Source organism: Eulemur rufifrons, chromosome 14, assembly GCF_041146395.1.
Source record: "Eulemur rufifrons isolate Redbay chromosome 14, OSU_ERuf_1, whole genome shotgun sequence".
NCBI lineage: Eukaryota > Metazoa > Chordata > Mammalia > Primates > Lemuridae > Eulemur > Eulemur rufifrons.
Window position 1 is genome coordinate 25,488,496 of NC_090996.1, and position 13,863 is coordinate 25,502,358.

Sequence of the window (13,863 nt, forward strand, 5' to 3'; positions counted from 1 at the left end):
TGCCGGGGGCCCGCCACGCAGCGGGCACCGTGCCCAGCGCCGGGGAGGCAACAGGGAGCCAAAGTGACAAAGAGCCCTGGCCCAGATGCCAGGGCTGGCGGAGAAACGAACAAGAGAAGTAAAACTGCGCTGGATGGCGAAGACTCAGCAAATAGGGAAAATGAGTATACTGACAGCGGGGGGCTCGCAATGTTAACCAGGGTGACGGGTGAAAGGCAGGAGGGTGGAGGGAACTACACAGTAGTTCCAATAAATAAATAAATAAAAGAGCGATGCAGCTGCAAAAGAATTTGTATGCAATGACGTAACTTTTTTTAAAGCAACTCCCCTTGCCTGCCATCCCCAAAACCAGCAAAAAAAAAAAAAATCTGTACAGATGTGCATATTTTATCTGCAGATCTGAACGTCTCGGAAGACATTCATCAAATTACTAACAAAAGTCAGGAAATTTTTTTTTTTTTTTTTTCTGAGACAGAATCTCACTTTGTTGCCCAAGCTAGAGTGAGTGCCGTGGCGTCAGCCTAGCTCACAGCAACCTCAAACTCCTGGGCTCAAACGATCCTCCTGCCTCAGCCTCCCGAGTAGCTGGGACTACAGGCATGTACCTCCATGCCCGGCTAATTTTTTCTATATATATTTTTAGTTGGCCAGATAATTTCTTTCTATTTTCAGTAGTGACGGGGGTGGGGGGTGGGGGGGGGGTCTCACTCTTGCTCAGGCTGGTCTCGAACTCCTGACCTCGAGCGAGTGATCCACCCACCTCAGTCTCCCAGAGTGCTAGGATTACAGGCGTGAGCCACTGCGCCCGGCCAGCATAGTTTTTTCGTAAAGGGCCAGACACTCAACATTGTCAGTGGCATGGGGCCTTATGGTTGCCACGGCAGCAACTAAGCGCTGCTCTTGCAGCATGAAGCAGCCATAGATGACACCAAGAGGACTGAGCGGGCCATGTTCCAACAAAGTTTTATTTGGGGACACTGACATGTAAATTTAATGCGATTTCCATGGGTCACACAATGTTCCTCAGATTCCTTCCAACCATCTAAAAACGTAAACGCCACGCTGAGCCTGAGAACCACACAAAAATAGGCAGTGGGCCAGGTTTGCAGACCCCTAGCTCTCAAGAGAAGAATCAGGGGTGCAGGACAAATAAGGATTATTTAATATATATATATTCTCGTACGCATTGATTTTGTTGCCAGTGGCAAGTATTACTTTGATAACTTCACAAAATATTTTTTACTACTTAAAAATTATGTTCCCACAGATTAGTACTGGTGCATACGGGCATGCTGACCATGGGTTGGGCAGCACAATGCTTCCCGAATGTGTGTGTAAAAGATAATTCTATTTTAAAAGTTCACGCACATAGCAAAAGGACTTGAAAGAAATACAAAATCTCTAACTGGTGGGACTGTGCATAAATTTCTTCTGTTTTTCTTTTTCATGTTTTTCTTAATCTTCTATCTTTCCCCCATGGGCATGGGCTAGTTTTCTACTTAGGAAAAAAAAAAAAAAAAAAGGAACCAACCCGCCACCACCAACTACCCTAAAAAACCACAGGAACTGTTTCCAAGCACGTTAAGGTGCCCTGGCAATTTCCCTGCTCCCAACTTCCATCCCTCCACCCGCGGCCACCTGGGCACGGAAGGAGGTGCAGCCTGCCCCGTCGCCGGAGGTCGCGAGGTGGGATTCCGCTCTGAGGAGCCAGCTCTGTGACTGAGCTGGGCAAAGAAGCCTTCTTTGGCCAAGAGGAGGCAACGGATTCAAGTCCATGCCGAGGACTTACCCCTATAAAGACAAGTATGAGACGGCTGTCTTGGGAAGGCTTCCAAGGGAAACACGAGAAAGGTGTTCCTAAAGTCCAATTAAAAAACCAAAAAAGAAAAAAAAACAGCGAGCGAGGGAAAGGATTCCTAAAGGGGACATGTTCCAACTTAGCCAAAGAGCAGGACAGCCTGACGCCCGCGCCCCTCCCCGACCCGCAGGTACCTTGTTCTTCAGCATCCCCTTGGGGCCGATCACATTTTCAAATATGTGTTTTCCCACATGGGCGTCCACCGCCGAGAGGGGGTCGTCGAAGAGGTAAACGTCGGAGTTGCAGTACACAGCCCGGGCCAGGCTCACGCGCTGCTTCTGGCCCCCAGACAGGTTCACGCCCTGGGGGAGACATGGCAGAGGGGTGGGCTTCCTGGAAAACCTTGAGACTCAAGAAATGCAGCAGAGCCGCCCAAGAGCCCGCCCTGCTCGGGAGGCAGTGGACCCCGGCTGGAGGCCCTGCAGGCCCGCACCCGCCGCCTCCTGTTTTGAAGTGAGACTAAAGGCACAGATTACACCTGCACGAACACAGGTTCGAGACCCAGCTCCACCACAGCCAGGGACGGGACCATGGCACGGGGTTGAGCCCCATCTGTAAAACGGGCAAAAGAGAAAACCCGAGTCTCCTGTGAGTTGCAGGGCAGGGCACCTAGCACACAGTGAGTGCTCATCGAAGGCTGCCTATGGCACTGAATAATGTTGGCTAAAGGGAAGGCTCCTGATCTTTCAGTCGGATGGAAGGCACGGGCGGATGTGATGATGATATGCTCACTGTTGCTAATGCTGTGCTTAGCAGCAGACACCTTCCGCCAGCTTACTCTGGATCTATCATAGAGTCCAGGCAGCACCTACCCTGGGGGTGCCGAAATCCAGCCCAGGCCCACTCTCCAGGAGGAAGGGCACTGCCAGGACCAGCAGCGGCCCCCCCATCCCCCTGCGACAGACAACCCAAGGCCATTTCCGTACCTGGCTGGGGAAGCACAGTGGACACCCACGGGGTTAACTGCCCCTCCCGAGGGAAGCCTGCCCTCCCCCCCGCCCCGCATCAAGGCAGTCCTGGCAGCCAGGTTCCCTTGATGGGCCCTCCGGCCACAGCTTGTTGGCCCAGGGACAGACACCGGACCCAAGCTAGGCCAATCATAGTCTCTCCCTCCAGACTCTGGCACAGGGACAGTCAGGAGTCTCCAAGTGCCAGGAACAAACCAATAGGAAAAAAAAAAAAAAAAAAAGCACAACGCTGATGTGCAGAAAAGGAGAGACAAAACCAGAGCAGGCGCCAGGCTGCCCGTCCCAGCCCCTGCCTGACCCACCACATCCCAGCCCGTGGAGTCCGTAAGAATCACCTGCATCCTTAAACCCAGTTCTCATTTTCCGCCTACACAAGCTCAAGCTCCTCTGCAAACCCAGAGCCCCCTGCTAACACTTTGTCTGTTCTTTCCAAGGAGCTGCAGATTTGCCTCAATTTTAAAGAATCATTCAGCGAATCCGAAAGCTCGTGGAGCCACTGGTTTGTAACTAAAGGGACACAGGCAAGCTCTTTGCGCTCGGTTCTTCCGAGAGGTTGAGACACCAGACAACCACTAGGGGGTACCAGAGCGAGGTGGCCAGGCAAAGGCTCCTGCAAAGGCCTGCGGGTAGGCAGGGGCTGGGGGATGCTGAGGAACAGCCTGGGGGATGGGAAGGCACGGGGAGGGAGGGAGGACTGATATGAACAGAGAATGGCCCTCCTTAGAGGTAACAAAATGTAACAGGTACGAACATGGATGCAGCAGCCATGCTCTCTCTGCAGCTCTGTGGCTGTGTGGCCTCAGGCAAGTCACTTAGCCTCTCTGTGCCTCCTTTTCCTCAACCATTAAGTAGGGATAACAACAAATCTCATCTCATTGGCTTGCTGTGGATAAAACATGTAAAATGTTAAGCACAGTGCCTGGCACAGAGAAAATGCCCTGTTAAGTGTTAGCAACAGTGTTGTTATTTTATTATCACTGTTCTGACAGGGGCTGTGCTGTGGACATTTGAATCAGATGCCCCTCCTCCCTATAGCATGCCCTTTGTCATGTGACCTTGCAACTATGCGACCACAAAGGTAGCATGTGCTTCCCGGTCCCCTGCCTTTGGATGTGGACAAGTGACTTGATGTGTGTATGGAAGGCACAGTGTGTTTTAAGTGGCACTGCATGCTTTTTTTTTTTTTTTTTTTGGCTCTCTTGGGCTTCTGCTGCCACCATGAGAGGAGATCACCCTTGGGAAGCTGCTGACCCCAGCCCGAATCTCAGCAAGAACCCATGCAGGGTAGACCTGAGCCAAACCACAGCCTGCAGCCAAGCCCAGCTGGCCTGCGGTGTGGAGCAGAACCGCCCCGCTGAGCCCAGCCTGGGTCAGCCAACTGCAGTCGACTGACTGAGCCACTGAGCTGTTGTGGTTGTTTGTTACGCAGCAACAGCTGACTGATCTAGGAGCCGATGCTGCAACTGTACTGACCTTCTCGCCAATCTCTGTCCGGTCCCCGCTGGGCAGGATTTCCAGGTCTGGGAGGAGGGCACAGGCCTCTATCACGGCCTTGTAATACCGTTCCTGCAGCTGGCGTCCAAAAAGGATGTTCTTTTGGAGAGAGTCATTCTGAATCCAGGCCTGCTGGGGCACGTAGGCCACTGAGCCCTGCGTGGCAAATGGAGGAGATGAGACAGACAGACCTGATCCACAGGACAGCAGCCAGCCCCCACCCACCTGCCAGGAGGACACAACTCAGGGAAACCGGGTCACAAAGATCTACAGATGCTAGAGCTGGGATCAGAAGCCACACGAGGTGAATGACTGACTCCAGTGTCAGGAGTTAAAAAACCCCTGCCTCCAAAGCGTGGAAGCCCCTGATGTGACCAAGAAACTACGTGGTTACAGTTGCAGCAGATGCTAAGAGAGAAGAACAAATGAGAGTTTTAAGAAGTCTGACCTAGACTGGGACATCGGGAAGGATTGCTTGAGGAAATTTCCTCGATGACATTTAAGCAAGGACTTCCGAGCTGCAGCAGTCCCTTTCAAAGGCTGTTCTGTTTTTATTTCTATATTAACGTAAGGTACCATGAATAGCATGAGAATAAGAGCTGGGGTAAGGATATTTGCTTCGGATATTTTAGTAATAAAAATGCTGAGATTGTTAAAATTTTGTTAAACAAAGATTGAAAGGTGAGATATAAGTTTCATGAAGAGGGAAGAGCATTCAAGTCACAGGAAACAGCACGTGCAAAGGCCCAGAGACAAGGCGTACCTGGCACATGCAAGGAACAGAAAGGCCACTATAATGGGAACACGGATTGATCATGGGAGGGAATGACAGGCAGGAAATGGGCCGGAGGGCAGCAGGGGGGCTCAGGCGGGGCTAGCATTCATGGTGAGGAACATGCGATTTATCGGACAAGTAATGGGGAACCACTGAAGGTTCTTAAATAAGAGCATTCAAGGGGGCAAGGCTGAGAGTGGATCCCGGGTGCCCTCACTCTTAATCTAAATTCTCAAATAATTTATCTGCTGACTCTAATATCCTAACTTAAAAGAGGCCAAAATGTCACCAAGCCTCACCATAGAACCCACAGATAACCAGACATGGTAAGCGCAAGCCATACATAACTAAAACATTCAGAGAAAAAAAAAAAAATAGTTTAAACACATTCCTAGCACTCCCCTCACCAAGGCAAAACAACTAATCACAAATAGTTATCTGGCCCAAAATGCCAGTAGTGCTGGGACTATGGAAACCTGGCCTTAATGAAACAGAATGCAACGTGCATCCCACCGTGATCTGGAATTTTCTTCCCCTCACCTAGCTCACATTGCCCATTCATCCTACTTTATAACATGTACTTGAAAGTAATGACAGAACATTTCTTAAAACAACAGCTAAATGCCATCAGTTTGGACTCAACCACTGTAATGTAAACTTTCTGAAGGGTATCATATAGCCAACAAAGAAAGGATTTTGCTCTGAAATAAAAACAATGGCATAAACTAGCATTCCCCAAAGTGGATTTTGCAAGAGACAGTAGTTCTGGGGGTGTAAACAATTGCTGTTCAGACCATAGGGAGGCTCAGGCAAATATGTCAGGGCCAAGCAGAGTTACGCCAAGTTAAATGGTTTTTCTCTCTCCTTGCATGACTTCTCAGAGCCTTTACTTTGTTAATGCTTATTATAAATCTCCTAGAAGGAAGGAGTCAGAGTATACAGTATTCCCAGGTTTCTTTGACAAGATGAATTTGCTGCAGACCTCATTCCAGGAAATGCGACTGTCAACAAAACTTCCAGGAACATGTTTTTCAACAGAAGGAAAAAGCATTCATAGGGAACCAACTAAATGCAAAACAAGGCTCTTGATTTCCATCGGGACTTGCCCTGCAAAGCAGCCTCTTAAGTTCACTCTTGGGGCATTTCAGCTCAGTTCAAAGTACTCTGTGTATTTAAAAGTAATAAAACTACTGTCTTGTTTTACCCCCAAGTTGTTGATAAGTTTGATGACCACCCTTTAAAAAAAAAATGCTTTAAGAAAATATTCCAAAATCAAAAATTTTAACTTTTGTTATATTTGTAAGAAGAGACACACAGAGAGCTCCATCAAGAGAAAGGACAAGCCGGAAACTCTCACACACAGACACGGTGGGAGGACACACAAGAGGCACAGCAGAGACACACGGAGAGTACCGGGGCAGGGGTGGGGTGGGGTTCGTGTGTCTGCTAAAGACTTATTAAGCGGCTGCTACACGCCGGGCACCACTCCAAGTGCTGGGACACAGCAGGAAATAAATCATCCCAAAATCCTGCTTCTGGGATGGCACAGGGTAGAAGAGAAATAATGACAGAGAGAGAGAGAAACGGAAGGAGAATGAGGAGGGGAGAGACCCTGCTGCTGTCGATTCCGGCACAGCAATAGTCACAACAGTCACAAAATAACCAGCGTCGTTCCTGACCTTCCTCTCGGGCCGCCAGCCACCCCCCAGTCCCCTGTTGCCCCGCCCCAGTCCTTGTCCTACCTTGATGGTCACGTGCCCCTCCACCTTGTCCATCTCAGCCAGGAGGGCTGAGAGCAGAGATGACTTTCCACAGCCCACCTGGCCCACCACGGCCACCAACGCCCCTTCCGGAACGGAGAAGGTGATGCTGAAACGACACGACACACCCTGGCTCAGCCATGCCGCGCGAGGCCTGCCCGGCTGGATTTTCTCAGAGTAGAGAGACAAACAGACAGACGGACAGACGGCAGGGCTCTCACAGGCACCTGAGGCCCTGAAATTCCTTCTGCCATTTCCACGGCTGAGCTGCGTCCAGCAGACCATCTCCGAGGGCCCTCAGGTGCGAGGCAGGCGGGAGGTGCCAGGAGGTGCCAGGCACCTGTGAGAAGAGGTTTCACGGCACACTGAGCCCCACGGAGGGGCGCTAACTTCGCTGGGGGCATGACGCAATGTCTGAAGGGAGGGGACACCTTGGAACAAACTCCAAGGGAAGAGCAGGTGTGTCCTGGACTCAGAAGCCTGGGAACGGCTGGAGAAGGGCCCAAAGGGACGAATCGTCAGGTGTGACGAGGGGCGCCGTGGTGGCCGGGCCAGGCAGGACCTTGAAGGACGCCATGCTTAGACGTCCAGTGCTTTGCCAGCTGGGAGCCACGCAAGGGTGGGAAGGGGAGAGGGACACGAACGAATCTGAGTTTCAGGAAGGCATCTCTACTGGAACCATCCTTTAACAAAGAGCGGTAAGCAAAATAAAACAAGCTCGACGTTCTACCAGCACGACCGGCTGTCACACGACGGGGGACAACTCCGTGCCACTCCTGCTGCTGTCAGCACAGCAGAGCTGGGATTCCACCCGTGGCCGGCACGTCCAGGCCTTTCTTGGGTTCAATGACATTGACTGTGCTTTTCAACCGTCACGATTTCAAAATATCAGTAGAAATGCTGACAGATTTCGCTGTCATCGATTGTTTAATTCTTAGGACCTTGCCTCATGGTAAATCTCATTATTCTTTTGTCCCCGTGCTGGGAGGGGATGGACCATGGGGACAGAGTGGACAGGAGGCCCAGTGAGGCCACATCTGCCACCGTCCAGCTGAGACTGGAATATCCGAACAGGCCGAGAAGAGCGGAGAGCTGACGGGATAAAGAAGGTTCTGGGGGTTCCAGGGGACGGGTGACCGGAACAGGAAGGCCTTTGAGACTGGAAGGACAGACGGAAGGAGGGCACAGACACAGACTGCTGTGGAGCAGAACAAGAGAGAAAAGCTGCCACTGAAGCAGGCCGGATTTAAGTTAGACAGAAGGAAGAAATTCCTAAGCACACAGCCCCAGCATGAATTTTATAAATAATAGCTTCTTTTCTCTGGAGAGTTTGTCCCCCACCCGATAAACTACAGCAGCAATTTGGCCACCCGGGCAGGGGGTGACTGCTGGGGGGTACAGGGGATAAATGAGGCCTCTGAAAAGGTCCCACTGGCCCTGCGTTTGGGGCTTTCCTTAAGGAGGCCCAAAAGAGCTGCTAGCAAGGCCACCAGTCAGAAAGAAATAAGAGGCACCTGACAAGCTGCCTGGGGGACAAAGTCAAGCGCTCAGACACCACATGCTTTAGACAGATAAGGACTGCGGTGGGCAGAGTGCCAGGGGCAGAGCTGGCCGGGAAGGGGGGACAGGGTGAACCGGGCACTCGGGAGAGGCCAGGAAGAACAATTCCACCCTGGCAGGAAACGCGAGTGGACAGAGCATCTGTCAGCCGACCCAAGCCGTGCCACAGCCTTGGACCTGGCCAGTCAGTGTGCCCAGTCCCCGCAGGCACAGTGACTGGCTCAGGGAGGGGCATGTGACCCAATCCGGGCTGGTAGGAGGCAGGCAGACGTCCCGACGAGGCAGGCTGTTACTGGGGGCCACCTGCCATCAGAAAGGAAGAAGGTGCCTGAGAATTAGGCAGCACAGAGGGAAGTGGAACAAAGAAAGGACAGAGAAAGTTCTGGTGGCACCGAGTCCCTGGATCACACCATACCTGAAAGTGGACTTCTCATTTACGCAAGCCAAAACCCCTTGTGCTGTCTAAGCCTAGCCGTGCATGGTTTCTGTCACTTAGAGAGAACCCTCTGGGCTATGCACCTTCATGTCTGCTCCTCACGACAGCCCAGGCAGGTCTAGGTGGACCTGTTTTCCAGATGGGTAGACTGAGGCTCAGAAATGCAAAGTGACCTTTACAAAGTCACAGTGTTGGAGTGTGGCGGGAATTCAGATCCATGTTTAACCGAAGCCCCGTGGCTCCCTCCAAGCCACTGCGCGTGCCCGTGTCCTGGCTTACCCATTCAGCGTGGGAGGGTCACTCCTGGCCCAGGTGAACGTGGCATTCTTCACGGTGATGCTGTCGGTGCCCCCAGCTCCTGCAAAGCAGCAGAGACAGCACGTCAGGCTCAGATGGAGTCACGGGACCGAGCGCGAGCAGAACGCTCATTTTCTTCCCCAATCAAGTGGCTCAACCCCAGATGTTAGACGCTAAGGGCGCCAGGCAACATCTGGTGATATCACAGCCACAGTTTCCGAAAGGACAACCCCAGCCTGCAGTTTTGAGGCAGCCTCAGACCCAGAAAGCAGAAGGAAACCGCAAAGGGTTCGGCCTCGTAAGACAGGGGTTGCGCCACCCCGACGCTCATCTAGGGAGACAGCTGCAGAGGCGGGGGCCCCGAGAGGGTTGCTCGAGGCTCTGGGGACTCCCCCGTCCCTTCTCAGGCAGGCTCTGGGCAGCTCCGGCAGGGTGGTCCCCACCAGACCCACGGGCCCTTCCTTGGTGCTCAAAGCCAGGTCCTGCACCCCAGTGGCTGCACGCTGTGTCCCTCGTCCTCCCCCAGCTCCAGCCACACCACCTGCCACGTCACAGCAGGTCAACTTTCTCAAACACCGGGCGGGACAAACTCAGAGAAGGCAGGATGTGGAACAGGAAGTGCGGCCTTAAGGCCTGGGGGCGGGGAGGGCGGGTGACACAAAGCCCACGTTCTGCGGCTCCCCAGCTCTGTGGTCCCCAGCTGTGGCTCCTGTGGCTCCAGGCTCCTAGTGCCTGTCCTCACGCGCTTTTCCTTATTTTCCTCTTACTTCACGTCCCTCACCTAAAAAAATGTCTTTTAATTACAAGCCACGTTAACATCACCTGGAGATAACACACGGGGACTTTTAAAGTTGTCAAATGAAGAAATAGCTTCCTCTTCCAACCTGCAGGGAGAGGAAGTAACCGGCTACCCCAAACTAACCTCCTCCCTCAGCTCCGCCCAGAGCGAGCGAGCACTGAACCCGAACAAGGCGACCAGAGGTGCTATTAATATTAATATTTAAGGCATCCAAGAAAAGCCGCTGGAGTGAGGGGAATTACAGAGAACGGTGGGACCTGGGAGCAGGGAGCCACCAAGGCTGGGACATTCCGGAGTCAAAGCCGGGGAAGGAGGGGCTGAGGCCCAGGGGTTTTCTGACACTTGCACAGTGAGCTGTGAACGACTTTAGTAGCAAGAGGCTTCCTCTTCCTCGGGCTGCCTCCAATTTCAGCCTGTGTTTTGCAGAGAAATTTGACCCCGTAGAAGGCATCACTCTCACACTGGGCGAGGGGACTTGGTCCTCGGGACAGCAGAGAGCAGATGGCCACAGGCCACGGATGCTGGGAGGAAGACGGGCAGTGGTTCTCAACCACGGGAAACTGGGCCCCTCCAGGGACATCTGGCAGTGTCTGGAGACATTTTCGGTTGTCAAAATCGGGGTGGGTGCTACTGGATCTGAGGGGTGGCATCCAGGGATACTTCTCCACACCCTACAGGGCCGCCTTCCACAACAGAGGACACCGTGTCCCCAAATGCCTGTGGTGCCCAGGATGAGAAGCCCTGCACCTGGGGCGAGAGCGTCGCCCTCAGGCTGGAGAAGTGACAACCACCACAATCTGTTCAGCATCTTCTACGCATCAGGTGTTTTATGCACTGAAGACACCTGAACGCCTACTAGGCGCCAGGTGTTGCTCGCACGTTATAACCAACGTGTACGCATGTTCCGTCCTCTGACTGTATCTACTAAGCTCCGGAGCCAGGCTGGGTTTGAATCCCTGAGCTACCGCTTCCCAGCAGGGTGGCCACGGGCAAGTCACTTAACTCCTCTGTGCCTCACTTTTGTGTCTGTAAAACCGGGCTGATGATCACGGAATCGACCTCAGAGGGCTGTCGGGGGGTGTAAACACGGCAGGACACGCGAGCCCTTCGAACAACGCTCGACACGCAGCGGGTGCTCAGCAAGCCCCAGTGCGGCCACCCCATGTGGCCGGCGAGAGCACAGGCTCCACACCGACCGGCGTGAGCGAGAGTCCTGACGTCGCTTTCCGGCCGCGGTGCCGTCTCGGGGAAGTGGCTGAGTAAAGCAGGGGTTTCCACGGCCCTGAAGCGCCACAGTGAGCACGGGCTGAGTCAGCACGCTGGTGTCCTTGGAACAGAACACGCGTGGCGGGAGCATCATAGGAGTGAAACAGTCACTGTTCTTAGTGCCACTAATAATATTTATTATTAAGTGTCTGGAGAGGCAGGTGCCAACAAAATCCCCGCCCAGGAGGATCGGCTTGGAAAGGATAAAATAACAAGCTACCAAACAAACAAACCTGCCAAAAACAGGTACTTCTGTTCCCATCATCCAGATGAAGAAACTGAGGCTCACACACAAAAAAAATAAAAACAAGAAACTGAGGCTCAGACCTAAGCACACACAGCTCAAGGGTGGCTGGCCAGTCTCCGGAGTCCTTATGTGGCCTGTTCACATGCCCAGAACAGAATCAAGGTCGGGGCCCTGGGAAGTGACTACTGGGGGGAGGAGTCCTCACCCAGCGGTGCCTCCCAGCAAGAAAGCAAAAGTGCAAGTTCACCCTCCTGCAAGATAAGCGAGGCCCTGGGAGCATTCCAGGAGGATGGTCCCCCTTCCCCTCCCGCGGCTCTGCGGAGGCCGAGCTTCCTGCGGCTGGGCAGGGCCAGACCTGCGGGTGGCCAGCGGGGAGGGGGTGGGGGGGGCAAGGCGGGTGCCCCAGACAGGGAGGGCGAACACACACACACACACACACACACACCGTCTTTGACAGGCCGCCGCTCGATGCTGTCGGGCTCCAGCTCCTCGTGGGAGAGGAAGATCCTGAGGCGCTTGAGGGAGACGCTCGCCTGCACAGAAAGCAGTTACACGACACAGTTAGTTTTACAAAGTGTCTTTGCAAAAACAGACCGAGGCGAACCCCCAGTGGTCTCCCCCGGCCCACATCCTCCTTTCTGAAGCCTCCGCGTTTCTTAGAACCAGCACACGCTTCAGAGAAAAAACGAAAAACCGGGTTTGGGTTCTTATTTGTTTTCCTTCCAGAGTCCACAAGAGGTATTTTAGAAAAGGACAGAGGCCCGGCCTGGATGAAAAGGGACTTCAGAAACGTAACAACGAAGTCAACGGGCCGACGCCAACGGCCCAGACACATGGGCCTTTCTGAGACGCTCCAGCCGCCCCGGCGCGGACCGGGACTGTAAGGAAGATGGCTTCACATGAGCCGGTGTGACGATGGCCCTATTAATTATGCAAGGAGAGCTGCTCATTGAAGTGTTTGCTGGTGAACTGTCAAGAGGTCTGGGACGTGCTTTAAAATTCCTCAGCAGAGAAAGAACAGAACGAAGGGCGAGGAAGAGGAGGGAGGGAGGGACAAGAAGAGGGACGAGACGAGCAAGCTCAGCAAGATGCCAACATTGAGCCTAAGCGATGGGTGCGTGGGGTTCGTGGCATGATTTCTGTGCCCTTTCACCCTTGCACCCTGAACCCCAGGGAGCACCCCCCACCCCCCGAAGCCCGCCCGGCCTCACCCTGTACCTGCACGATGCTGCTGATCACCATGGGGAGAATGTTGAGGGGGAACCGGAGGATGTTGAACAAGGCCAAGGACACGAAGGCTTTCTGGGCGTCCAGGACGTGGCTCTTGTCCACAGTCACGTAGACGGCGAAGGTGCACAGGGCCACCTGCAAGCAGAACACCCGTGCTGACCCCTGTGCACGAGCGAGAGTCACAACCGTAGGGACGGTTACGCCGGCCCGCGGGTGCGTCCAGGGCAGGCCGACCCCGGCGTTCCTCAATGACACCAAGCACAACCCCCGCCTCGACTCTGCCCTGCAGATTCCACTGCCTGGAACCACCTTCCCACCCAGGCGGTGGCCCGGCTCCCCCCTCGCTACCCACACAGCCCTGCCGCCGCTCTCCACCCTTCGCCTCTGGTTTATTTTTCCTCCTAGCACCTGTCACTCCCTTCTGCCATAATATCATATGGATTTATCATCTGTCTCCTGTACTGAAATGCCACCTCCACTAAGGCAGGGACTTTGTTTTGTACAGGACTGTGTAGAATGCCTAGAACATTCCCCGGCATTTAAGGACACTAAATACAACCTTGGGTGAGTTAGCCTCTGCCCCAGGGCTTCAGCTGTCTCATCTGTGATACCGGCATGGAGGATAAATGCCACTGTTTAAAGTTCCTCCCGGCTCATATAGTACATGATTTTATGTCCCGAGGAAAGGAACACTTAAAAAAAAAAAAAAGGAAACCAAGCAATCAACATTTGTTCGGAAGCCACTCCCTTTCCCACAAAGTCAGACTGCCCTAAGCGACGGTGTTCCTGGATTTCACTGCCTGAGGCTCAGGGACACCTGAAGCTGGCTTTGCTGTCTGAGGCGGCAGCATCTCTCCCCTTGCCAGGGTGAAGGAATGTCCCCTGGGTGGCGCAGGCCGGGCTGCCCTGCCTGGGAGGGAGGTGGGCAGCGACGGACAGACGTCCACGGCCAACAGGCACGGGTCTGCCTGCCCCTGCCTCACTGCCGGGGGCGAGGGCGGCGCCGGTGTCACCAGGCAGGGCCAGTGACAGGATCCCGCAGGCTCATCCTGTACCCAGGATCGTAAGCAATTCGGAAAACCCTGTCCCCATGTGAGCCCTTTGCTTCTGGAGCCACTAAAGGCTTTCTCAGAGAAACGAGCTCACTGGGTCCCCAACTCAGGAGCTCAGGGC

At 53.7% G+C, this 13,863-nt stretch overlaps 1 protein-coding gene across 1 annotated transcript in view; it reads right to left on the bottom strand.

Annotated features, from left to right (window-relative positions):
* The window catches only part of ABCC1 (ATP binding cassette subfamily C member 1 (ABCC1 blood group)), a 117,101-nt gene that overhangs the window by 29,431 nt on the left and 73,807 nt on the right, over positions 1 to 13,863 (bottom strand). Inside the window, exons 13-18 of the mRNA XM_069486886.1 lie at positions 12,679 to 12,825; positions 11,906 to 11,993; positions 9,131 to 9,206; positions 6,838 to 6,964; positions 4,300 to 4,476; positions 1,993 to 2,160 (exon numbers count right to left, since the gene is read on the bottom strand). Coding sequence (XP_069342987.1) covers positions 1,993 to 2,160; positions 4,300 to 4,476; positions 6,838 to 6,964; positions 9,131 to 9,206; positions 11,906 to 11,993; positions 12,679 to 12,825 — 783 coding nt within the window. The remainder of the gene's footprint in view (positions 1 to 1,992; positions 2,161 to 4,299; positions 4,477 to 6,837; positions 6,965 to 9,130; positions 9,207 to 11,905; positions 11,994 to 12,678; positions 12,826 to 13,863) is intronic.